Source organism: Carettochelys insculpta, chromosome 29 (genome assembly GCF_033958435.1).
Source record: "Carettochelys insculpta isolate YL-2023 chromosome 29, ASM3395843v1, whole genome shotgun sequence".
Classification (NCBI taxonomy): Eukaryota; Metazoa; Chordata; order Testudines; family Carettochelyidae; genus Carettochelys; species Carettochelys insculpta.
In genome coordinates this window covers 15,504,468-15,528,591 of record NC_134165.1, presented here as the reverse complement: position 1 = coordinate 15,528,591, position 24,124 = coordinate 15,504,468, and the positions used below count along the sequence as shown (strand labels likewise).

The 24,124-nt window shown below is 63.2% G+C and overlaps 3 protein-coding genes across 3 annotated transcripts; 1 reads left to right on the top strand and 2 right to left on the bottom strand.

Annotated features, from left to right (window-relative positions):
- Window positions 1–532: 532 nt before the first annotated feature.
- Window positions 533–4,530, bottom strand: RND1 (Rho family GTPase 1). Its single transcript, XM_074979856.1, has 5 exons — window positions 4,161–4,530; window positions 3,785–3,872; window positions 2,387–2,496; window positions 1,453–1,587; window positions 533–1,304 (listed from the first exon to the last, which is right to left on the bottom strand). Exons 1-5 carry the CDS (start codon window positions 4,278–4,280, stop codon window positions 1,059–1,061), a joined length of 699 nt encoding a protein of 232 aa, XP_074835957.1. The 5' UTR covers window positions 4,281–4,530; the 3' UTR covers window positions 533–1,058.
- A 6,458-nt stretch (window positions 4,531–10,988) lies between these two features.
- On the top strand, window positions 10,989–15,200 carry DRC2 (dynein regulatory complex subunit 2). Its single transcript, XM_074979958.1, has 9 exons — window positions 10,989–11,049; window positions 11,296–11,438; window positions 12,271–12,438; window positions 12,689–12,858; window positions 13,082–13,220; window positions 13,540–13,737; window positions 13,816–14,034; window positions 14,367–14,519; window positions 14,747–15,200. Exons 2-9 carry the CDS (start codon window positions 11,301–11,303, stop codon window positions 15,044–15,046), a joined length of 1,485 nt encoding a protein of 494 aa, XP_074836059.1. The 5' UTR covers window positions 10,989–11,049; window positions 11,296–11,300; the 3' UTR covers window positions 15,047–15,200.
- Window positions 15,201–15,828: 628 nt separating this feature from the next.
- FKBP11 (FKBP prolyl isomerase 11) lies at window positions 15,829–19,321 on the bottom strand. Its single transcript, XM_074979837.1, has 6 exons — window positions 19,083–19,321; window positions 18,940–19,005; window positions 18,470–18,557; window positions 17,312–17,345; window positions 16,410–16,480; window positions 15,829–16,064 (listed from the first exon to the last, which is right to left on the bottom strand). The coding sequence occupies exons 1-6, from the start codon at window positions 19,212–19,214 to the stop codon at window positions 15,847–15,849; spliced, it is 609 nt and encodes a 202-aa protein (XP_074835938.1). The 5' UTR covers window positions 19,215–19,321; the 3' UTR covers window positions 15,829–15,846.
- Between the last annotated feature and the right edge of the window lie 4,803 nt (window positions 19,322–24,124).

Below are 24,124 nucleotides of genomic sequence, written 5' to 3'. Positions count from 1 at the left end.
CAGTAGTAGTTTTACTGAGGCAAGAGCTGCTTGTATTGCAAGTCAACCCAACCCTCACCCACCTCTCCCTGCGAGCCATAGGCCACGCTCTGCATGCAGCCATGTCCCCTCTGGCAGAGGGTGCTGTATCCTCCACTCGGGCTGCCTGGACTGGGGCCTGGCCTAGTCCAGCTGCACAGCCCCCACTGGACTTTAGCCCCAGCCTCAGAGGTAGGATGGTGACTCACTGGTGCAGGGGCCTACTGCTCCTGTGCTTACTCAAAGGGGCAGAGCTGGAATCTCCCCCACCCTCCACAGCAGTTGTGCTGGCTCTCAGAGCCTGAGGGATGCCTGTGGCAGCTGGGAGCCATGACCCCTAGGACCAGCTGCTAGCCCTGCCTTGCGTGTAGAGGCAGTCACACTGCACAGGGAAGAAAGGGGACAGGGCTGCTGTGACCAAGCCTAAGGGGTACCAGGAAGAGCATGTGTAGCAGACAGGAGAGGGCTTGGGTGTTTCAACCCGACGCTTCACAGAGACAAAAGGAGGCCCTGCTGCAGACAGCTGTGCCGGTGTATTTCCCATAATAAATAAGCTTTTTAACAGCTCTGAACACTGAAGAGTCACCCCCCCACAGTCTGTAAGGCAGGTGCAGCCTACCCCCAGCCCAGCACAGGCAGAGGGGCCCTGCCGCAGGCTGGAAGCAGCCAGCTCCAGAGACCAGCAGCAGATGAGGATGGGTCACAGCCAGATGCTCTGGGGGTATTCAGTGACTAGACAGGCCTGGTGATGCCAGGGGGTGGGGGGGGTAGACAGGTGAAGAGCAGCTGCTTCCCCCTGTCTTTCTGCACCGAGACGGCCCCGGGCCCTCGTCACATGCCCCCTCTGCCTCGGAGAGCACATGCCATGGCCACACCAGTGTGGGGAAGGGCCACTCAGCCCAGCTGGGGACTAGAGGCTGCCTTGTGAGCCACAGGGTCACTGCCCCACCTAGCCTGGGTAGCCCATGCCACATCGGCTCCTGAACGTCCCAAGGCTGGTGTGGGGTTTGGTCTGTCGTCCCTGCCCAGGGCTGGGCCTTTCACATGAGGGAGCAGCTTCTGGCCTTCTCCTTCTTGAAGGTGGAGGAGAGGAGCTCCGAGCGGCTGGACAGGTGCAGAAGTCTCTTGGAGAGGCTGCGCCCAGGACTCTTGGGGGGCAGGGGGCTGGCCTTGCTCAGGCAGATGGCAGCTGCTGTCCGGAAGATGCTATGCACGCTCTTCTCCGAGGTGAAGGCAGAGCACTCCAGGTAGCTCTCTGCTCCCAGCTGCTTGGCTATGACGCAGCCCTGCAAGCCAGCCAAGGAGAGAGCTGTCAGACAGGGCCCTGCAGCTGTGGGCCAGGGGTTGTAGCACTAGCTGCGAGGCTGGTGCAGAACCTCAGCCATGCTGGAGCCCAGCATCCCTGGCCCCAGAGGACAGGCTGAGCCCACTCACCTGCTCATAGGAGACAGGCACCTGCTTTTGGTGGGACAGCTCCATCAGGGTGCTCAAGTCAGTCCGCAGGTCTGTCTTGCAGCCAATCAGCAGCACCCGGGTGCTGGGACAATAGTCCTGGATCTCAGTCTTCCACTGTGCAGAGAAAGCAGGTGAGTCAGGCCCCTAGAGGTAAAGTCCCCAGGCTTAGAGCCTGCAGGGCAACCCCCGGGCTGACATATGGGCTGCCCTGCCCTTGGAGTATCTCTGGATCCTGGCTGCCCAAAGGATGTGAGCCCCACAGCACCCCTCTGCTGACAGCCCAGATGGGAACCTCACCCCCCCCCCCCCATGGGAATCAGCCAACAGCCACACTCCGAGCTCCCCAGCACCAGCAAGACCCGAGCTTAGGGCCAGTGTCCACAGCCTGACCACAGGGTGGGGGTCGTCCTGGGCACTGCCTGCAGGTCTGAGCCTTGTGCAAAGGTCAGAGCAACACCAGCAAAGGGGTTTGAAGAAATTTCCCCTCCACCACCTTTAAAAGCTGGGGTCCCCTGCACCCCCTCCCAGCACAGCCAGAAATGGAAGCAGACAGGCAGGGGTGGTGCCTGGGGAGCAGCATGGACAGGGATGGGTTTGTTGCTCTCAGCTGGGGGGGGGCAGGGAACACCCCCTAGTGCTCAAGCCCAGCAGGGGACTAGGGAGAAAGAAATGGAGGGGACAGACATGCAAGTGGCTCTGGGGCACGGATATTTTACTCCTCACAGGGGCCTGGCCTTCCCATTATGGAATGCCCCTCCCTGTGGTCCAAGACCCCCCCAGGAGGCCTGCAGGGTGGGGGTGCAGCTAATGGAGGGGCCACCATTCTTCATTTTGCAATGAACTATCCACAATGCTGGCGGGGAGCCAGCTGCCCTCCAGCACTCAGAGCTGCCATGGGGTGCAGGGCTCTCACCTTCTTCAGCGTGCTGTCCATGGTCTCGGGCCGACCCACATCGAAGCAGAGCAGCACAGCATCTGAGTCGCTGTAGCAGAGGGGCCGCACGTTGTCGTAGTACGGGGACCCTGTGGGGTGGTGGTGTCACAGGTGAGTCCCGGAGCTGGGGGGCTTGGGGGAAGCTCCCAGGATCAAGGATCTGCCAGCCCCCAGAGCTGGTTAGGTGGGGGAGTAAAACCCTCTCCAGTGGGGGTCCTGCCTGGGCCCCCCTCCCCCAGATACAGCTGCACAGCCAGGGCCCTGCAGCCCCTAGGCCTCCCCCAGCTTCACATGCTGGGCCCCTCTGATCTGAGCCCTCAGCAGCTGTTTACATAACCAGCCCCCACCCCAGCAGAGCAGCACCAGGGAGCTGGAGTGTGAGCACTGGCTACTGGGGAGCAGCAGGGCCCCCAGGGCAGAGGGCTGGCACAGCTGCCCCCCATCCCCTGGGCACTGGGGAAGGGAGAACCCGGGTGCCACCCCCCAGAAGCAGCAGCCCGGGGCTTTGCAGCCCAGACACTGTGTGCTCAGAATAGCAAACAGCCACGCACCCTGCGCCAGCACATCGCCATAGCAACAAGGGGGATCCAAGCAAGACTGGGACACCCCCCTCTGTGGGGGGCTGCAGCAGCCAGGGAGGGGACAGCAGCCCCACTGGAGAGCTCCCCAGTCAGCCAAGGCTCCCCCCCCCACCTCCTTTTTTTAGGGGGATGTGTCCCTGAAGGCAGCCAGAGCCACCTGACCTGGCATTGCCCCCAGCATCCCCTGGGCCCCCTCCCCAGCACAGCCACAGCAATGCGCTGCAGTGTGGAGGAGACGCCCTGTCCTGGGGCCAGGATATGCCTCTGCCCATGTCCCCAGGACCTGGGGGAGCCAGGCTGCAGGGACATGTGCAGAGGTTCCCTCCAATCCCACCCCTGCAGGGCCACACTCCCAGGGGTTCTCCCCCCCCCCCCCCACACCTCCAACAGGGCTGTTGTGTCCCTGGCTGCCAAGGGTGGGGTCAGAGCTGGGACAGGGTACCCCTCCCCCCTCTACCCACCAGAGCCAAGACCCCAGTGCTCAGAGAATGCCCAGCCCCCTGGAGCAAGGGGGGCACACACAAGGCAGAGCCAAGCCTGACCCTGACCCCCCAGGCCTAGGTGGCAAAGGATTAAAGCAGCGCACAGGGGGATCCATGTGGTAAATGGAGCCTGCCTCCCCCCCAGCTCCCTGTGCAATTCCTCACACGCACCCCTGCGGTGGGCACCCACCTGCATCAGCCACACCCTCCAGGAGAGGGCCCAGCAAACGCCAGGCATGGGGGCTCTGCAAGGAACCCCACTGCCCACTCCCCGAGACAGAAAGAACTGCCACCCCCGGCAGCGGGCACCTTACCCGAGGTGTCCCACAGGCTCAGCTCCACCCGCTGCTCCTCCGTCTCCAGGCAGGCCGTATAGTTCTCAAACACGGTGGGCACGTAGGTCTGTGATGGAGAGCGCGCGCCTGTCAGCATCCAGGGCAAGCCCCAGGGGAGGGGGTACGGCCAGGGCCAGGCCCGACACAGGCTGCCATCCGGAGCTGGGCAGCGCAGAGTCTGTCTGGCGGGGGGAGCCACATCCCCCCAGCCTCCCCTGCAGGGGAGCAGCCATTTGCCACACTGCTACCGCAGCCGCAGCGAGCGGCTGGCTCGGGCACGCAGACCGCCCCCCGCTGACGGAAGGACGCCAGCCCCAGAGCCTGCCCCGGGGGCCCAGCCCCGCCAGGCGCTCACCTCGGGGTAACAGTCCTTCGCCAGCACCTGCAGCATGGCCGTCTTCCCGCACTGCACGTCGCCCACCAGCACCAGCTTGCACCGGGCCACGGCCGGCTGCGGGCTCCGCCTCTCCCGCATGGCGACGGGTCCCGGCGGCTTCTCCCCGGCGCACGAGGCTCCGCAGCGCCCAGACCAGCCGCGCTCGCACCTGCCGGAGCGCTGCAGGAATAGCAGGAGGGGGGCCTGCGCGGCCCCTATATAGACCGCCTCGGGCCAATCAGAGGCGGAGGTGGGTTCCCGCCTGGCCAATCAGACAGGCAGGGCCCTGGCCCGGTAGCCAATGGCAGAGATGCCGAGTCCCGGGCTCCCCTTATAATGACTCTCGCGGCCTCCCCTTCTCTGCTGGGGTCGAGCTCCGGTGCGCGGCAGGGTCTGTGCGCGCTGCTGGGGAGTTTGTCACGGGTTTAATGAGCAACCAGTGAAGGGGCAGCTGGGCTGTGTGCCGCGCCCCTGCAGGGAGCCCAAAAGCCAGGCTCTGTGCAACCCGGGAAACTCCCTCCCTGGGCCTGGCCGGCTGCCGTGGCTGGGAATTAACCCTGGGAGGGGGGCAGCGCTCAGCTAGGGGTGACTCAGCACGTGGGGGCAGCTATGAGTCTATGACCCCTCAGAGACCAGGCTGCAGGCCCCAGCCCTCCATGCTCTGGGCTTCCTTCTGGCATCAGCCAGGACTGGGTGAGAGACTCGATAATTACCTTTCCTCTGAGGCAGCTGGCACCAGCTAGTGGGACCAGTAGTCAGAGCACATGCGTCCCTCCCTGCGGCCATAGGGCCAACGGCAGCCCTCCAGCTGGGTGTGCTATCTGTAGGGGTCTTGCCAGCCTGAGTGGATGGTTTTGTTTCTTCGTGATCCTGAGTGTCGACAATGGAGAGTAGCCCTTCGTGGCATTGAATCAGAACAGTGGAACTGGAAGCGACCTCGAGAGGTCAAGTCCAGTCCCCTGCCCACGCAGCAGGACCCAGTACTGGCCAGACCATGCCCATGAGGTGTCTGTCTGACCTACTGATTCTACAACCTCCCCAGGCAATTTATTCCAGTGGTTAACCACCCTGGGAGTTAGACACTTTTTCCTAATGTCCAGCCTCAACTGCCCTTACTGCAGTTTAAGCCCATTGCTTCTGAAAAGACCAGTTTTCTCTCTCCTCCTTGTAGGCTACGTCTGCACGTGCCCCAAACTTCAAAATGGCCATGCAAATGGCCATTTCGAAGTTTACTAATGAAGCGCTGAAATACATATTCAGCGCCTCATTAGCATGCGGGCGGCCGTGGCACTTCGAAATTGACGTGGCTCGCCCCGACGGGGCTCCTTTTTGAAAGGACCCCGCCTACTTCGAAGTCCCCTTATTCCTATGAGCATTTACACGGCCATTTCGAAGTTTGGGGCTAGTGTAGACACGTTTTACACACTTGAAAGCTGTTCTCATGTCCCCTCTCAGCTCTCTCTTCTCTAGAGTAAACAAACCCAGTTCTTTCAACAGTCCCTCCCAGTGTTCCTTCAGTTTGTCTCCTCCGTGTGTGGAATACATTTCGTTACCTGCACTGTGGCAAGGGCACATGCACCACCTGTAGACACAGGCTGTCAGCTGTCGGTGCTCTGCTAATCAGCTGGGCAGCATTTGCATGTCTCCTGGGCAGCTGCCCCAGTGCCCAGCTTACAGGGAGCCTGGCTTATAGGTCTTGTGTTCTAGACCTTTAATCATTTCTCTGGCTCTTCTCTGGACCTTCTCCAATCTGTCCACATTTTTCCTGACATGGGGCACCCGGAACTGGACCCAAAACGCCAGCTGTGGCCTAGCAGGGGGGAAGAATTACTTGTCACATCTTGCTTGCAACACTCCTGTTTACACATCCCCAAGTGATATTCGTTTGGTTTTTGCAACGGTGACACACTGTTGAGTCATATGCAGCTTATGAACCGCTATGACCTCAGACCCCCTCTGCAGTACTCCTTCCTAGACTTCAGTGTAGGTGCTCAGGAGGGTGCAGAAGGAAGAATGGGGGCTGCAGAGAACAGGGTAGCAGCAATAGAGAACATGAGGGTGAAAATATGAGGCCTTGGGAGAGAAGGTGGAAAAGGGGTCACATGGGCAAGCTCCAGCCCTGGCTCGGAATCGTGTCACCTGCACTTCAGAGCCAGCTGCTTCTGGGGTGGGACACGGCCATGGTCACTCTGAACAGCCCTGTGCAGAGGCCCCTTCTGAGAACTAAGGCCCCTGGGTTGCAAACCCTGCTGGGGAGGTGGGGGCGCTGGCTGATTTTGCTTTTGAAGCTGCTGCTTCTACTGGACGGCTGTATTTGAATGGTGTGAAATACTATGTATTCTGGGGCAGAGTTGAATTGGCTGTGCTGGCAGGGCCCCCTCTCCACCCCAAGGCCTGGGCTCCATTCTGCCAGGGTTACTGCATCCGTCTGTGCTGTGATGCTTTTACCCCAGTGTAACTGCCCTGAGGGGCTGTTTTATCAGTGCCAGGACAGAGCAAGCAGCAGCGTGGTGGACAGCCGATCAGTTCACTGCAGGTTCCAGTGCTGTGTCCTGGGCTAGGGAGGCCCGTCTGCCCAGCTGGCTGGGCTGTTAGAAATGCCCCAACTTGGCTCACGTTTAACATGGAGATTGCATCAGGCAACTGTCCATCCACGTGGGCACTGGGGCAGCCAGGGGCAGGCCCACTCCACTCAGAGCCTGGACCCCCTTGGGCACTGTTAGGAATCCCCATCAGCTCTTCAGCCTCAGCAGGCGCCCCAGCCCCCTAGCCAGGGAAGAGGTGGGGGCAGGAGAACGCCAGGGAACACTCCCTGCCCTCAGCATGCCCCCCACTCCTCCGCATGCAGACTCTTGCTAGGGCTGGCACGGGAGCACCTCCTGCATTGGAATTTCCCCTTGGGGAAGGGGCTCCATGAAACTCTAACTGTGAGATGGGCACTGGATCCCTGGGCCCAACCTCCCTTTGAGCTGCAGCAGCTCCCAGCTTACTCCATGTCCCCCCACCTCCCAATAGCTTCCCTCTGCCATGGAGCAGCCCTTGTGTTGGCCACGGCTGCAAAGCCAGCTCTGTGCCTGGCTGCTCCTGCGCCATGTGGCAGTATTTCCTTCGGCCTGTTGCGTGACCCTCCATGCCAGCCTGGTGGGGCATTATGCAGCCCCCAGGGCTAGCTCGGCAGACTCACACCAGGGCAGCGGCACCGATGGGGCACTGAGAGGGGTCAGCTGGGACCCACCCTCTGTCTCTGCAGTATCCAGGGCTGGAGGCAACAGAGAAAGCCTCTCTTCGTTGGGTGCCCACAAGGCACAGGAGCCAGCCCCATGATGCCTGTGTCCCATGGCCTCTGTGCCAGCCTCAGCCATCTCCACACAGCAGGGAGGCCTGGATGTCCGGGGAAGCCTGGGGCAGGGATGAGGGCTTTCCCCACGGGTGCTGCTCCAAACCATTACTCAGTGCTCTGCCCGTCCTGCTCCAGCCTCGCCTCCAGCGCCAGCCAGGTCAGAGCGGATGCTGCTCTGCAAACAAGCACCCACCCCTCGGGATCGACTGCCTGTTTAGTCACCACCTGCACAGAAACCTGCCCCCGCCACAAACACATGCCCATGGCACCATGAGAGGAGCCCAGCGGCTGGGGCGGGGAAGCTGAGCCAGGACCCCAGGGTTCTCCTTCCAGCTTGGGTAGGAGAGCGGGGCCTCGCAGTCTGCTGGGGAGTGAGACCTCAGGAATTCTGGTTCTCTCCCCAGCTGTGGGAGGGGTCATGGGTTAAAGCAGGGAAGGAAGCAGCAGAGCTCCTGGATTCCAGTCCCAGCAATGGGAGGAGAGTCCTGTCAGGTGGTTAGAGCGGAGGACTAGAGTCAGGACTCCTGGAAGACAGTGACTGCAGGTCAGTCACTTTGCAGCCATCTCTATGCCTCAGGTTTCCCATCAGATGGTGGCTGAATGACACTGGTGAAGAGATTACAAGCCCCTCAGAAAGGCTGATTGGGGCAGGCACTTGGGGCTGATGCAAATGAAAGGAAGCCAGGGAACCAGCCCTGAAGCTGGGGCGAGGCCATGTCTCCAGGCCCTTTAGGGGACACAAGCACGTGGCTGGCTGCTCTCGTGATATTTTGGGGCAGGCTGGATGAAGGAACACTTTCCCTTCCAGTAACCGAGAGGGAGCTGTGCTGGTCTATATACTATCAAAACAAAAAAGTAGTCCAATAGCACTTTAAAGACAAACAAAATGTATTAGGTGATGAGCTTTCGTGGGACAGACCCACTTCTTCAGACCAGAGCCAGACCAGAACAGACTCAATATTTAAGGCCCAGAGAACCAAAAACAGGAATCAAGGTGGACAAATCAGAAAAAAAATGATCAAGGTGAGCAAACCAGAAAGTAGAGGGGCGGGGGCGGGACAGAGGGATCAAGAATTAGATTAAGCCAAGTATGCAAATGAGCCAGGGAACCTGGCTGCTGGGAAAGGAGCCTGGGACTTTCCCACAGCACTAGAGGAGCGGAGGAGATGCCAGGGATCTGCCAGGGACTCTCCAGCAAACAGCGCTGCAGCTACTCACCCATGCAAATTCCTAGCTGGCAGCTGGGAGAGCGGCTCCCTCAGGGGCTGGCAAGTTGGCTGCTTTTTTCAGAATGGGTCTGCCCAACTCCCAGGCCACTAGGGTCCTGGCCTAGACGCTGGAACTGCCGTATGGACCACATCAGGGCCTGCACCTAGTGCAGTGATGGGCTAGTGCCGGGACCGCGCGAGTGGCCCTCCAGCAGCTCCAGGGGCCGCAGGTCAGCGTAACGCCCTACGGCTGTCTTCCGGACTGGGGTAGTTTTGGTAACGCGGCGGCATACCTAGAGTTGGGGGTGGCCGGCTGAACCAGAGCGGCTCTGTCACTGCCTGCAGGGGCGCACGACTCTCAGTCAATGCAGTGTGCAACCAGACTCTCACTTCCCTTGCCTGGCTTCACACGCGTCCCCCTCTGGAACACCGCCAGGAAAACCACCATGGGGGGGGACCTGTGGAACCCATCCACACCACACGTGGCCAACAGTACCCAAAACGGGTCGTTGGCCAGGCAGGGGCTGCCTGGTGCCACCCCCGACCGAGCGCATCAGGTGATAAAGTCACCCAGCGCCTCCTGCTAGGCCACACCAGCGCTGGAGTAGCCTGGGGCTTGGGGCATGTTTCACAGCAGCTCCTCAGCCACGGGACAGCATGCCCTGCTTTGCTGTACCATCTCCTACGCCAGCTGGACCATGCATCCTGGTTTGCCATGCGGAGAGGCTGCTGAGCGCTGCTTCTTGGGCTCTCTAGTGACCAAGCCGTCCCTTCACCTAAGACCCAGCCGTGTCATGCGGCACTTCTCTGCTGCCTGGCAGCACAGGGGAGATGTGCAGCTCCCCCAGTCTCATCCTGAGTCAACAGCAGAGCCTTGAGTGGCTCCCTGCCACACTCGAACCACGAGACACAGCTCCCTTCCCAGAGCAGGGCACTCAACCCTCTGCACCAAGCACCAGACGACGCTCCCTTCCAATGCAGGCATAGAGCCCAGGGCTCCAGGCTGCCTGCCCTGACATGTTGGCCAAGGCTCCTGTCCTGGTGGAACTGGCCACCATGGACATATTTGGATCCTGGGCCTCAATGCCCATGGCCAGGCTGGCAGTGCCCAGGATGCAGAGCCATGCTGTGCAGGACTTGGCACTGGGCTGGGTCCAGGAGCAGCTGGTGCTGACATCCAGGCCTGGGTACCAGGGCTCCCAGTGTCCCATGGAAACAGGCTCCACTCATAAAGGGGATGAGACTGGCAGCATCCCAAGAGAGAGGCAGGTGCGGGGGACACAGGACAATATGTGCTAGGGAGAGGGTGGGGTGGTGGGCACAGGGACACCCGCAGATGGGAGAGGGGCCTGGAGGCAGCAGGCCAGGCTGCATGTGGGAGGGATCAGGGAGGTGTTTCCTTCTGCTTCTCGGGTCTTCCCTCTGCCCCATCCCGTGCCCCCCACCTCCCTACCCTCCTAACCCCTCCCTCTTCCCCCTAGCCCCGCCACCCAGCCCCCACCTCCATAACCTCTCCCTCCTTCCCATCCCGCCCCCACAACTCCCTACCTTCCTAACCCCTCCTTCTGCCCCCAGCCCCGTCCCCAGCCCCAGCCCCCTACCCTCATAACCCCTCCCTCTGCCCCCTAGCCCCGCCCTCCAACTCCCTACCTTCCTAACCCCTCCTTCTGCCCCCAGCCCCGTCCCCAGCCCCAGCCCCCTACCCTCATAACCCCTCCCTCTGCCCCCTAGCCCCGCCCTCCAACTCCCTACCTTCCTAACCCCTCCTTCTGCCCCCAGCCCCGTCCCCAGCCCCAGCCCCCTACCCTCATAACCCCTCCTTCTGCCCCCAGCCCCGTCCCCAGCCCCAGCCCCCTACCCTCATAACTCCTCCCTCTGCCCCCTAGCCCCGCCCCCAGCCCCCAGCCCCCCACCCCCATAACCTCTCCCTCCTTCCCATCCCGCCCCCACAACTCCCTACCTTCCTAACCCCTCCTTCTGCCCCCAGCCCCGTCCCCAGCCCCAGCCCCCTACCCTCATAACTCCTCCCTCTGCCCCCTAGCCCCGCCCCCAGCCCCCCACCCCCATAACCCCTCCCTCTGCCCCAACCCCGCCCCCCAGCCCCCTACCCCCATGACCACTCACCTTTCCCTACCTGCCTGCAGTCGCCGTGGGCGGCGGGTCCTCCAGCCCCAGGGGTCGCTCACTCCCAACCGGCTCCTCCCTCTTTCCCAGAGCGGCCGCTCGTTGGCGCCCGGCCTCTGGGCCCGCCGCGCGACGGAAGGGGCCGTTGCTGGGAGACCGGCGGACGCGACTGGCTGCGCGGGGGGAGGAGCGGGAGGTACCGGCGAGGAGGGGGCGGGGGGGCCTGCCTGTGGGGAGGGGCCCTGTGGGCGGAGTGGCCCTATGGGGGGGGGGCAGCCCGGGGGGAGGGGCCCTGTGGGGGGCGGGGCCCTGTGGGGGGCAGGGAGCCTCGGGGGAGGGGCCCTGTGGGGGGCACAGTGGGGGGCGGCAGCGACCAAGGATCCCGTGCAGGGTGGGGGCGCGCGCCCCGGGCGGCAGCATCTCACCAGCCCCCTCCCCCCAGCAGCCATGCCGAGGAAGGGGCGCAAGGGGGGCCAGGCGACCGCTGTGAGCGAGGAGGAGCAGCTGCTGCTGCTGCAGCAGAAGGCGCTGGCGGCGGAGGAGCTGAGCAAGAGGAAGCGGGACGTGCTCACCCAGTTCCTGAAGGCGAGGCCCGGGGGCAGGGCAGGGGCCAGCTGCTCATCCCGGTTTAGCACCATCTGCAGATCACCCCCGGGTGCTGGAAACAGGAGCTGGGCAGGACAGCGATGGTGGGGGGGGAGGAGTGTCACATTTTCATCGAAAGATATAAACATGGGGCCGTCAACCTGCAGCCCTTCTGGGGACCATGCACAGCCCGGCAGACATTTTACCATTGCCCCCATGCAGGGTTGCCAGATTCTGCTGGTTTCCACCTGTTGCCAGTTTCTTTTGCTTCCAGTATTGCTCAAGTGCCACACATGGGAAGCACGGGGGCGTGAAGGGGGGGGTGTGCTGCCTGAACCCAACATTGACTACAAGAGCCAGGCTCTCCCTTGGCATCCAGTCAGCACACCCCACAAGCTGTAGGTAAGCAAGCGCAGTGAGCAAAACTACCCTAGCCCAGGAGTCCATTTTGGTTACAACAGCCTTCTGGCCCAGAGACAGAGGTCTGGTCATACGACCCACTCACTAGCGTAGGTTGCCTATCCCCAATCTAAACCCTACAATTTTGCTTCTGAAACACTCTGTACCCAAGGGAGGTGTCGTTCTGGTGCCTTGTTGTCCCACATGAGCCAGGTTCCCTGCCCAGACTGCATCTCATGCACCGTTCTCTCACTTAAGGCTGAACCACCATCCCTATCAGTGCTGTCTTACACTGCTGAGCTGGGAGACAGCTGAGTCTCTGGAGCCAGTACAGTGCTTTGGGGCATACGCTCTGCTCTAGCCAGTTACATCCCATTAGGTTATTGGGATTTGCTCCCAGCCAGCCAGTGTAACCTTGTGACTCACCCCACAGGACAAGCTGGCCAAGGAGGAGCACAACAGCACCCTCAACATGCATAAAATCAACCTACAGTGGCGCACGGTGCTGCGGGAAGTCAAGGCCAGGGAACTGCGCAAGGATATTGAGATCCTGAGCCAGACCTTTGAGCGGGTAGTGGACTGCAAGGACAGTGTTATCCGGGTAAGCGGGGGGCAGTCCTGAGTGGGTGAACTGCAAGAGGTGTGCTGTTCTATGGCTCATAAGTGGGGCCAGAAGTGTTGCTAGCAATTCCCCTAAGGGGAGGAACTGCGAACGCCCTCAAACCAAGTGACTGAGTCACAGGGTCTCCTGTGTCTGGTAGCTCTTGCTGCCATTGAGCTTGCTGGGGTAACACCACTGGGAGGCTCTGGGGCAGGCGCTGCAGGACCTGACTGTTCTGTCTTCCGTTCAGTCACTGGCCAGGGACCTCGCCGAAGCAGAGGCGCAGTACACCCACGCCTTGTGTAGCCATCTCCACAACACTGACCAGTTGCTGCAGCTGCAGCACTGCCGCCTGAAGTACCTGGAGGAGGATTACAACACTGAGCTGGAGGCCCTGAAGGAGGAGTTTGAAACAGAAAGGTAGGGGCGGCAGGGACAGACGCAGGCAGGCAGCTGATGAACACAAGGATGGGAAAGCAGCTGGATGAGGCCCCAGGGCTGTGAGCCCTCATCCCTGGTTGCAGAGCTCCTGTAGAGCCTCACAGTGTAGCAACTCCCCGGAGCTCGCTGGGGAGCCACCAGCTCCTCTTCCGCACCAGGTGCTGTGCTGGCTCAGACCTGAGCTCACCTGTGGCTTCCCCAGGAGGATGATCATCGAGCATCATGAGAAGGAGACCCAGTACCTGCAGGACGTGCTGCTGGCCCTGGAACAGAACTTCAGTGAGAGCGAGTACGAGGCCAGGCTGGACTTCCAGAGCACCAGGGACGATGTCAAGAACAAGGTCTGGGCTGAGGCCGCTCCATGCCAGCTGGGACAAGGGAGGGGGTGGGTGACACCAGTTAGCAGCCCCTCTTCCTCACATGCCAGTGTGTGCAGGACCTGCCAAGGAAGGGGGTATGGGCAAGAGTCCACTTCCACCACGAAATCCTCACCCCTGCTGGGTGTCAGGGTCTGCTGCCCTGTCCCAGTGGGATTGGGGAGTGGGAGCTCCCTTCCTGGGATCTGGGTTCCTGCCCTGGTCAGTTGTTTGGTGTGGTCTCTGCAGGCACGGCTGCCTGGGGAACTGGCGGGGAGAGGGGCTAACACGTGGCTTCCCCCAGAACCTGGAGGAGAAGCACTATCTGCGTGTGCAGCTGGAGGGCACAGTGGAGGAGCTGTGGAAGCGGTTCCAGCAGGCACTGAAGAGCTACACCGAGGCGACGGAGGACCGGAAGATCGCGTTTGAGGCCCTGAAGCTGAAGGATGAGAGAAGCTCCAAGGAGATTGAGATGCAGATGAAAAAGCTGCAGAGAATTCAGGTCAGTGAGGCTGCCCCAGCCTGGGCTCTCTTGCGGGGCTCCTGGTGTGCTGACCTCCTCACTCCTCTCCCCTGCCAGGACTCCATCAGCATCTTGAAGGGCAAGATTGCGGCGCACATGTGGGAGGCTGAGGAGCAGAACCGGCGCGTGCGTGAGGAGAAGGAGGTTGTGCTCAAGCAGCTGCAGAAGCTCAAGAGCCAGCTGAACCAGGCCAGGGCCAAGGCCAGGAGCAACCTGGCCACGCTCACCCTGGAGAGCAGCACTGCCCTGAAGACACTAAGGGGCACCACAGAGAAGGTAATGGCCAGAGCTCCCCACACCCTGCAGGAGAGGCCTCTGCCCTGCCCACAGGGGCCTGGCTCTCCCCTGCCCTGGCCAAACACAGCTCACAGCTGCTCCTCTGTGGTACACACAGAAGAAACAAGTCCGTGGCTGCCATGTGGCCTGGCTGGTGGGAGCCTCACTTACCCCAAACCCTCTGTCCCTTCCTGGCCCTAAGGAGACATTTCTCCTGCTGCGCATGCCCTCCCAGCCTTGTCAACACAAGCCAGGACTCCCCAGGGAAAACGGTTCCACCTGGAGTCTGGAGAACACAGCCACTCTCTACAGAGCTGTCTCCAACCACGCAGGCAGAGCTCATCCTGAGGCTGGCTGAGATGTGTCGGAAGCTGGAGACAGAGGAGGAGAAGGTACTGCCATTCTACGCCTCCTCACTGAGCAGGGAGGAGCAGGAGGAAGTGGAGCAAGTCCTCCTGGAGAAGCCTGGGGAGCAGGTGGCCCAGGTAAGAGGTGAAAGTGTTTGGCCTACTCCTGGCTCTCTTCCCATCAGGGCACTGGGAGGAGGGTGGGCCCCAGTTCCCTGGTGAGGGAGGAAGGCAGGGGTGCCTGGACAGCAGGCTAGCAGGGGGGTTGCTAAGCCAGGTGATCGTTAACTGGGCGGACAAGCAGAACAAGGCAGGGTGCAGTCTGTGTGCTCCACTCAGCTCCCCTCTGTCCTCCGCAAGTGCAGCTGATGCAGGACTACCTGGGCCTGGAGCACTTCTGGCAGAGGTACAACAAGGTGAGGTTGGAGCAGCTGTCTCTGGAGCGGGAGAAGGCAGTGCTGTGCCAGGAGAACCAGAAGCTGCGTCTGCTGCTCAAGCAGTACCTGGATGGGATCTCGGTGAGCGATGAGGTGCTCAGCCAGCTGAACCCCCTGCTAATCCTCCACCGCAAGCCCTGTGTGCCTGGGCCTGCTGGCAAAGCCGCCGGCAAACGGCCCCTTCCCACTGTCATCGAAGCTGCCCACGAGGTGCCACACGTTCTGTGAGCTGGCCTCACCTGGGGCGTGCTGGGAAGTGCGCTTTGCAAGCTGCGGCAGGCGACTGGTGTCGATGTGGCAAGCGCTTCCCTGGCTCTGCCATTACACCTGCCCGGGAAAGGCCTTGCTTGTAGGAAGCTGCCATTAAAGGGCTGAACTGTCACAGTTGCTGATGGGTGTGAGGCCTAAGGCAGCTCCTGCTGTACACCAGGGTGAATCTGACCCCTGGAGTACCTGGCTCTAGCCGGAGCAGGGCCAGCTCTTCTGCTCCGTGGGGGCACAGCTGAGCCCCCGGCCATGGGATGCTGACACAGGCCTGGCTCTGGGAATAGACTCCAGCTCCTTCCACCAACACAAGCACCTGTCGCTGTCTCCCTTGTGCCAGCTGCTGCGCAGGGGCAGGGATCAATTCTCTCACCAGTCAGGCAGGCCCGATTCCAGGCCTGGGGGACCCACATGGGGTAACGAGGAGCTGCCCTGGGCAGGCAGAGGCCCTGCATGTAGGGGATTCAAGAGCTGTCCCGGCACGTGGCTCTACCCCAGCATGGCCAAGGCAGGCTGGTAACCCAGTTGCAGCTCTGCAGGCCAGGTGCTGCCCCAGGGGAGCAGAGGCCGGGCACTACCTGGTCCTGGGAAGCAGCAGGCAGGTGGTTAGTGGGCGAGATGCCTTCACTGTCCTACCCTGTGTAAGCCCTGGGAGCCGTCTTTGCCTCAGCCTCGACCTGCTGCTCCCGCCCCTCCTCAGGAGGGAAGCAAAAGACTCCCCACACAAGCAGCCACAGAGCACGTGCTGATGCTGGAGGGGAGGTTTATTTCTTTTTGGCCTTGTTTCTCTTCTCCTCCTTGAGCCGCTTCTTGGCCTCCCGGGGGCTGCTGGCCTTGCGGTAGAGGTAGTAGCCAATCAGGCCTAACAGACACGGGACCAGCCCGATGCAGAGCAGGGGCAGCACGTCATTCGCTAGCTTCTGCCAGTAGCTGGCCCGGGAGAGGCCAACCAGTTCCACGTCGAACTGCAGCACGGCATCGGCTGGGGAGAGAGGGGGCACGGTGAGTTCAGCTGCCCTGCACACGTGGCAGAGGCAGGAGAGTCTGTGGCACAGGAGACGTGGCTCACCAGCCAGCGCTGCCCTGCCAGAGTGGCCCAGGCACGCCAAGGACTGACAGTGCTATAGAGCCCAAGCTCTCGCCCTCCTTGGCTGTCTGGGGAGGGCACAGAGTCCAGCCCCGGGGCAGTCTGGCACTTAAGTCACCAGAGAGAGGGACATGCCTGGCAGCAGCCTGGTGCCCTCGGCCCTGGGGCGGGGACCTGAGGGCTCGACTCTGCAACTCAGGCCCCTCCAGGAGCATTCCCACGTCTGGCCAATGTGGTTACCTGGGACAGCTGGCGGGAACCCTCGCTTGCCGTAAGCCAGGTGAGGTGGGATGGTCACCCTCCGCTTCTCCCTGACAGGCAGAGAGAGGCACATAAGTGCGGGCCCAACCCTCGGCCCTGCCATTCACACACAGCGTCCCCTGCCCCAAGCACCCCATCTACCAGAGAGATGCGACCAGTGCTCAGGCAGAGCGCAGCACCTCTTTGGCAGCCACTACAACTCCATCGCAGGTCAGGACACCAACTGCCTAATGCCACATCAAACTGAAGTTGTCTGTGAGCAGAAGGTAACTGGCTGGGCTGAGCTGTGAGCAGGATGCTGGGGTACAGCCTGCACCCCAGGAGAGGGGCCTGGAGGTGTTAAATACCCAGAAGGCCTCCTCTCCGATGCAGTATATCCAGCAGCAGGTGGTTGGGGCACTGGCTCAGTGGCTGAGAGCAGCTTCTTTCTGTGCGGTTTTACATCCAGCCCTGGGTCGTCTAAGCAGAGCTGTGTGCTCAGCTCCAAGTGCTAGCAGGCCCGTGGTTAAATCCCAGTATGTACCCTGCCCCCAGTGTGCAGCCCAGGCCAGAGGGCACCAGAGAGCCCCATCCTGTCCCTGGAGATGAGCACACAGCAGGACCCAGGCCCAGCTCCCTGGAGGGCCAATGCAGGCACAGCAAAGAGCTGCCCTCAAAGGCCTACCTGGACACTGACCTGTCTTACCTGTGTTTGTGTCTCCTGCCCCCACCTGCTCTGCTGACCTATGTTGCACTCGCCCCGTATGGAATCCCATGCTGGGAATGGGGGGAGTTGCTGGGGATCCCCCTCTTGTCCAGTGCTTTGGCTAAGAGCGACTGAGCCAGGATTTCTTTCCCCAGCCACACCACTGCTCTTGCTAGCAAGCCAGGGTGTCACTTACCCAACACACATGTCTAGCAAGCTTTGCTCCAGGCCTGGGAGGAGGAAAAACCACAGAATGAGAGAGAGATCAGGGGGATTCTCGGAAAGCTTTCCCACCCTCCTGGCTGATGGAGCCGCTTTGAGATCGCTCATCTGCCCACCCCGGTGTGAGGCGACCTCCTGTCCGAGCTCCCAGCCCTGCGGAGTGCTAGCAGGGCCAGGGAAACGGGAGTCAGGGGACTGTGATCATTCAGCCAACTTAGGAGAGAGAGAACCTCTCGAATCAGAGCCTGGGCCAAGCCAAGGGATGCCTGATACTGCCCCTAGTTGTGCCCCTCTTCCGGCAGGGAGAGCCTGTCTCACAAATACCACAGCTAGGACGTGTGGCCCCTTAAGAGCTGCTCGCTGCACGGCTGCTGAGAGGACAAGCACAAGCCGGGGGAGCGTCAGTAGGTTCCAGGGACAGCGGGGTCATGTCAGTGCAGGGGATCTGGCCCTTCCAGCAGAGGCCAACAGAGAAGCCCCAAGAGACTCCTGTGCATTTCACTGCACTTAATAGACCTAGAAGCCCCATCGCTCACGCCAGGCGCTGCACAGGCCCTGGCACAGCGGCGGGGGGGGGGGGGGGGTCAGTCACACCAGGCGCTGCACAGGCCCCGGCAGAGCAGCTGGTGGGGGGTTTGGTCATCCCAGGCGCTGCGCAGGCCCCGGCAGAGTGGCTGGTGGGGGGGAGTCAGTCACCCCAGGCGCTGCGCAGGCCCTGGCAGAGCGGCCGGGGGAGGGGGGTCGGTCACACCAGGCGCTGCGCAGGCCCCCGGCGGGGGCGGGGGTCGGTCACGCCAGGCGCTGCGCAGGCCCCGGCGGGGGCGGGGGTCGGTCACGCCAGGCGCTGCGCAGGCCCCGGCAGAGTGGCTGCTGGGGGGGGGGGGTCGGTCACGCCAGGCGCTGCGCAGGCCCAAGTGGAGGAACTATCCTGCCCCAGGCTCTCCTGCTCTGCAGAAGCCTCACGGAGCGGGAGCTGAGCAAGGCCCGGCCCGGCCCCTCACAGCTAGGAGGCCCAGAGAAGCGAAGTGACTTGGCCAAGGGCACAGGTGCAGCTGCTGGCGAAGGCAGAGCCCGAACTCAGCGCCGTGCAGACCCGGCGCGGCCCAGGCCCCAGTGCGCCAGGATAACGTACCCGGAACCACCTGCCGTTTGCCCAGCTCCAGCTGAAGGGGGTCCCGCGAGAGCGAGGTGTCAAAGATCCGGCCGTCCTGCAGGCTGCCCTGCGGGAGACACGCACAGCCGGGGTAACCCCAGCGCGGGACACACGCCCTGCGCCCCGGCCCCACCCCCACGCCAAAGGGGTGGGGGGGCCCACGCTCACAGCAGGGCCCCGCCCCGCCCCGCCCCCCGGCCGTGGGGAAAGTGAAGCCACGTGGCCCCAGCCGCTCCCCCGAGCCCCACGCGGGACTCCAGCCCGCCAGCTGCCCTCCCGTCCACGTGGCCTCCCGGGCGGCAGGGCGGCCGCGGCCCCGCCGCTCCTGGGCAGGGGCACAGCTGCAGCCCCTCCCGGCACGGGGCTCTGCCCCCCACGGCTCCGCCCAGGCCCAGGCCCAGGCCCAGGCCCAGCCGCCCGCGCTGACGTGTTCCTGCCCCGGCCCTCACCGTGTAGTGAACGAGCAGCAAGTCCCCCAGCGCCGAGCGCTCCGCGCAGTCCTCGGGCGGCGCCACCTGCAAGGCGAGCAAGGGGGTCACAGCTCGGGCCCGCCGCCCCAGCGCCCCCGGGAGCCCCCCCAGCGCCTCCTCACCAGGGTCTCCAGCTGCAGCGCGCGGGGGGGGCTGTCCCCGCCGCTCTCCCCCCGCGCCCCGCAGCCCAGCAGCAGCAGCAGCAGCAGCAGCAGCAGGAGGAGGAGGGGGGCGGCCGGGCGGCGCCGCAGCATGGTCCTCGCCGGGCCAGGGAAGGAGTCTGTGCGTCCGGGGGGTCGCTAGCGCCTCCTCTTTCCGCCCCACCCGCGGCTAGAGCCGCCTGCTGCCTTCCCACGCCCCGCCCCCGCCGGGCACAGGGACACGTGCGAGCCCCGGCTGCCTCCCTCCGCCTCCGGCACTGACGTGCAGGGTCAACACGCCCCGGCCTCGGGCCGGCGGGGCAGCCAGAGCGCGGCAGGGTGGGGGAAGTGGAGCGCTGGGGGGCTCTCTTGGAGACGGGCGGCGGAGGACGTCACCCACCGCACCCCCACAAGTGTTTCTGGAAGGGGGCTGCGGCCCCGTTTGTGAAGGAGCAGGGCGGGGCACAACTCTCAGGTTCGTCAGCATCTTGGGGGGCGGGGGGAGCCCCGTGTACCTCACAGGACCTACGCCAGGGGCAGCCTGGGCCTTCAGCTGTGCGGACTGCATGCAGCTGGCTAGGCCTGGCCGTGGCTCCCCCTGCCCCCCACACTGCTGGAGGGGTCGGGCTACAGACACCCCCACCCAGATTAGCACCCAGCTGCAAAGCCCCCCAGGCCAGCACGCTCAGGAAGGGAGCCAGGCTGGGGGTGCTGCAGCGTCTTCCAGCCAGGGCGGGGGATTCTTGGGGCTTCTGCCAAACCTGCATGTAGGGCCAAAACTACAAGGCAGATGTAAGTCACCATCACCCCCTTGGCACCAAAGGAGCCAGATGTCCTGCAGATGTAAATCAGTCATATAACTGGGCGGTGACAGCACAGGAGGAAGATGGGTCAGGGTGGGGGCAGGACCATGTCCACATTTTCTCCTGTCCTTGCTCCTCAAGGTGCAAAGTGTTCAGCATCCCACTGTTCCCCCCCAAACCAGGCCAGAACCACCCCCCCACCAAAAGCAGCAGGGTGCTGCTCCCCCAGCCCTGCCTGCATCCCTGGCACAGACCCACCTACCAGCAGTGGGGTCCCTGGCACTTATGGCAGGAGGGTTCCCACTGAGTTGTCCAGCTGCGCTACCTCCACAAAAGCCACGTCCTTGGCCCACGAGGTTCTCCCACCAGACAATGTTTCCCCGACAGCCCCAGTTCCCAGCACCTGCAGCTTGGGTTGTGGCAAAGTGGCTTGCAGCTGAGCACAGCTGGGACCCGTGGGCCCAGCCAGCAGGCTGTGAACTCATGCACTCCTTCTCCCGGTGCAGTGGGGCTGAGTCCTGACAATGCCCCATATGCCAGTGGCCGGATGGCCAGCAAGAGGGGAATGGCAGAAGCCCGACTGACTTCTCTCCACCCAGGGCATAAACAAGTCCCAGCAGGTTTGCGTGTGTCTGGGGCATGTCCTGCATGCCCAGGAGAAGGCCAGCTAACAAAAGCCCTTGCAGGAAGGCCAGGTCCTGGTGGGGTTGTCACAGTCACCTCTCTCCAGGCCTGGGGCAGCTCAGCGCCACTGCCTACCCTGGACTCAGACGCCAGCTGCCGGGCTGCCTGTGGAGATCTGCCAGCTGCTCCTGTTCTCCAGCACAGGTGCTAGCTCCTGCCAGCCTGGGCACCCTGCCAAGTGCCCCGGCTGGGGACAGGCCTCCCCAGGGTTCTCGCAAAAGGAACCGCCTCTGCCTAGGTGTGCCCCTCCTGGCTGTTTCCCCCAGGGAGCTCGTGGCACCTTCCTGCTGTACCTGCACTCCAGCTGCTCTCTGTACTGGCCAAGGGTGACCCACCACCCAGAGCAGCGCCAACCATTCACCCACCAGCCTTGCTGGAGCTGCAGCAGGGCCGAGCCCCCAGCTCTGCCCACCTAACCTCAGCCTGGGGAAGCCGGCTTGCTAGAGCTCCCTTCTCCCAGGCAGTGTGCGCCTTCCTGCCCCCACCCCAGGTGCTCATTAACTGCCAGTTAACTGGTAAATGGCCACCTGGGGACTCAGTCACCCCCAGGCTGGAGGCATGAGCGGCTGGGCCCTGGGGGTGGGGGGCTCTGAGTTTGGCCTGGTGGCGTCTGTGGCTAAACTTAGGTAAGGAGTGAGCACTACTGGCCAGAGCAGGGAGGGGTCAGGGACCCAGGACACGTGGGTTCTACCCCAGCTCTGGAAGGGGAGAGAGGTCTAGCGGTTAGAGACCGCAGCTAGGAGCCAGGCCCGTGTTCTACCCCAGCTCTGGGAGGGGAGAGAGGTCTAGCGGTTAGAGACAGCAGCTAGGAGCCAGGCCCGTGTTCTACCCCAGCTCTGGCAGAGGACAGGCTGGCAGGGGTCAACTGTGAGCCAGGACTCCTGGGTTCTCTGTGAATGAGTCACTCTTCCTGTCCTATAGTTCTCACAGAAGCAGCTTTGAAATGCCCCTGCCCCGCCCCCCGTGCGCTGCACCCCCTGCCCCTCAGTGGTGACAGACCAGAGCTGCTGGGTCACGCTGAGCTTTAAGGGCACCAAGCCCTCAACACCGGTAGGTGGCAGCAAATCATCAGAAATTCCTTCCTTTCGAGCTGGGCCGCTTGTGGCTGCTGGGCTTCCTAGGGCACTGCTGGGGGAAGCTCACAGCATGAGGGTCCCAGCTGGCACGGGCTGGGCACTGCTCCAAACACGGCCTGGAGGGTCTGACTTGCCACAGGGACAGCTCATGTTCAAGGCTCCCCGACCTGACCAGTGCTTTGGGGGAAACAGTTTGCCCCCCCCCCACTCATGAGCAGCAGCAGACGGGGGGCAGGGAGGGGACGATCTAGCGCTGGGGGCATGAGCCTGGGGCTCCTGACGCTCGGGTTCAGTTCTTGGCCCTGCTGCTGCCCTGTGTCTGATGCTGAGCAGACGAGCTCCTTACACTGGGCCTCAGCTCCCACCCCCCATGACACAGGGCTCAGGCTCCTGGCTGGGTGGAAGCAAGGCCAGCATCTCCCTCCGTGTCTGGGCAGCTCACGACATGATGGGGCCCCGAGTGCCGCCAGGCCCCCGGCGCGACACAGCAGCAGCTGCAGCAGCCAGCTCCAGCCCTGCCCTGCCAGTGCTGCCCCAAGAGCTCCCCCCAGGACCCTCCCCTTAGCTCCCAGAGGGAGCCAGGCAGAGGCAGCTCCTGCCACGCCACAGGCTGGGGAAGTGATTTGGGCTGATCTCTGTGGCTGGACTGGGGCACGGCTCCGGCTGGGCACTCCAGTGCCGGTGCTGGCACTGGGGTGTGTGCAGCCAGTCCAGCCTCTCCTCGAACGTCTCACCCAGCACGGGCCGTGGAGAAATGGGGCCTTGCAGAGCCCCGGGCTTTAAGCTGCCAGCCTGGCGAGCAGGCCCCAGGCCCACCGCGGAGGGAACCACAGCCGGCTGGCCATTCCTGGCTGGGCTGGCAGGATGCTACGGCAGCCCAGGTGTGCTGGGTAATGGCCTAGCGTGCCCAGGAGCTGCTGCCCCAGCCATGGAGGCGTAAGGGGACGTGCTGCATCTTGCCCTGCGCAGGCTCTGCCAGGAGCTGCGTTTGTGCTGTGCGATGGCAGTGCCAGGCCCTGCCAACAAGGGTGCTAGGAGCTGTACGAACTGCTGCCCCCCTCACCAGGGACAGCTCCGCCGCCCCACGCCCAGTCGGCTCACTCAGCAGTGCCCATCCCAGGTGGAGTGCGGCTCTGGGGGGGCACCTGGGCTCAGCTGAGGCGGAGGACTGGCACTCCAGCCTGTGGGCGTGTCGCCTTTGCCAGGCCAAGCAGCGTGGGGCTGGGCCAGCAGCTGGCTGGGAGCCTGCCCCTCTGCCCACAGCACGAGGACCCGGGCCCAGCAGGGGACAGATTGCTCCTGGGAGTGTGGTCTGAGCTGCGGTGCCGGCTCCCAGGGCGACGGGATCGGCATGCCGGCTATTCCCCCGCCAGGAGGCTGCTCCCATTGTCTGGGCTGCGCCTGTCATTCCCCAGCCACGGCCCCGCCGCCTGCACCCACATACCAGCCCCGGTTGCCGTGATGTGCCGAAGACGGGCTGGCGGCTCAGGCCGTGGGGCTGTAATGGGATTACGGGTGTCAGAGCGGCTTGGGCTGGGCCCCCTCCCCTCCCTGCCCCGGGACAATTGGAACTGGACGGGCTGGTGGGAAACCAGACCCAGCCTGGGGCAGGGTGGGGGAGACTCCAGCTGTAGGGGCCCAACAGCCCCCGAGCAAACCTGGGACCAGGCAGGGAAACAGGATTGGGCCCTGTCACATCACAGTGGCTGCAGCCAGCGTTGATACTACAGTGCTATCAGGAAAGCAGGAGTCCGGGCTCCCCACCCCCTGAGCTCACTCCTCTCCCAGAGAGCAGCAGAGCGAACCCAGGAGTCCAGGCTCCCCACCCCCTGAGCTCACTCCGCTCACAGGGCAGGGCAGAGAATAGCAGTAGCTCTGGTGAGCGTGTGAGGGGAGCACAACAGCCCCCAGCCTGTCTCCAGGCACACGACTTCTTAAGAGACCATCTGCTGCCCCCTCCTAGCCCCCATCCTCACCACTCACCCCATGAGTCCCCCCCACATGGCATGATGCTGCTTGTATCAGGTACAGCCCCTGCCCCAGCAAGCATGCAGCAGGACAGGACCCCAGGCAGCTGCAGGGCTCCCCCTGCCCTGCCTTCAGGGGAGGGAGCCGTCTGTCTTTCACACCATACAGTGCTCCGCATCCCCGGCTGCCTCCTTGACACCCGCCACCCTGCCTCATGCACCAGCCCTGCGCAGGAGAACCCAGGGGCCATGCGCTGGGCAGGGTCAGAACTGCTGGGCCCTCATGCTACTGGGGCGGGGCTGGGCTGGGCCCCAGGAGGAGCTTGGCCAAGGCCCTTTGGTCTCCCCAGCCCCGGTGCAGCAAGGCCCTGCTGCCGATCCCTTGCACAGGAGCTGGCCTAGGGCAGGCTGGTGCGGTGGGACACAAACCCCTTGCCCCAGGGCTGCTCTTGCGCTTTGGTGGGGAGGGAGGTGGCTTCCTCAGCCATGGCAAA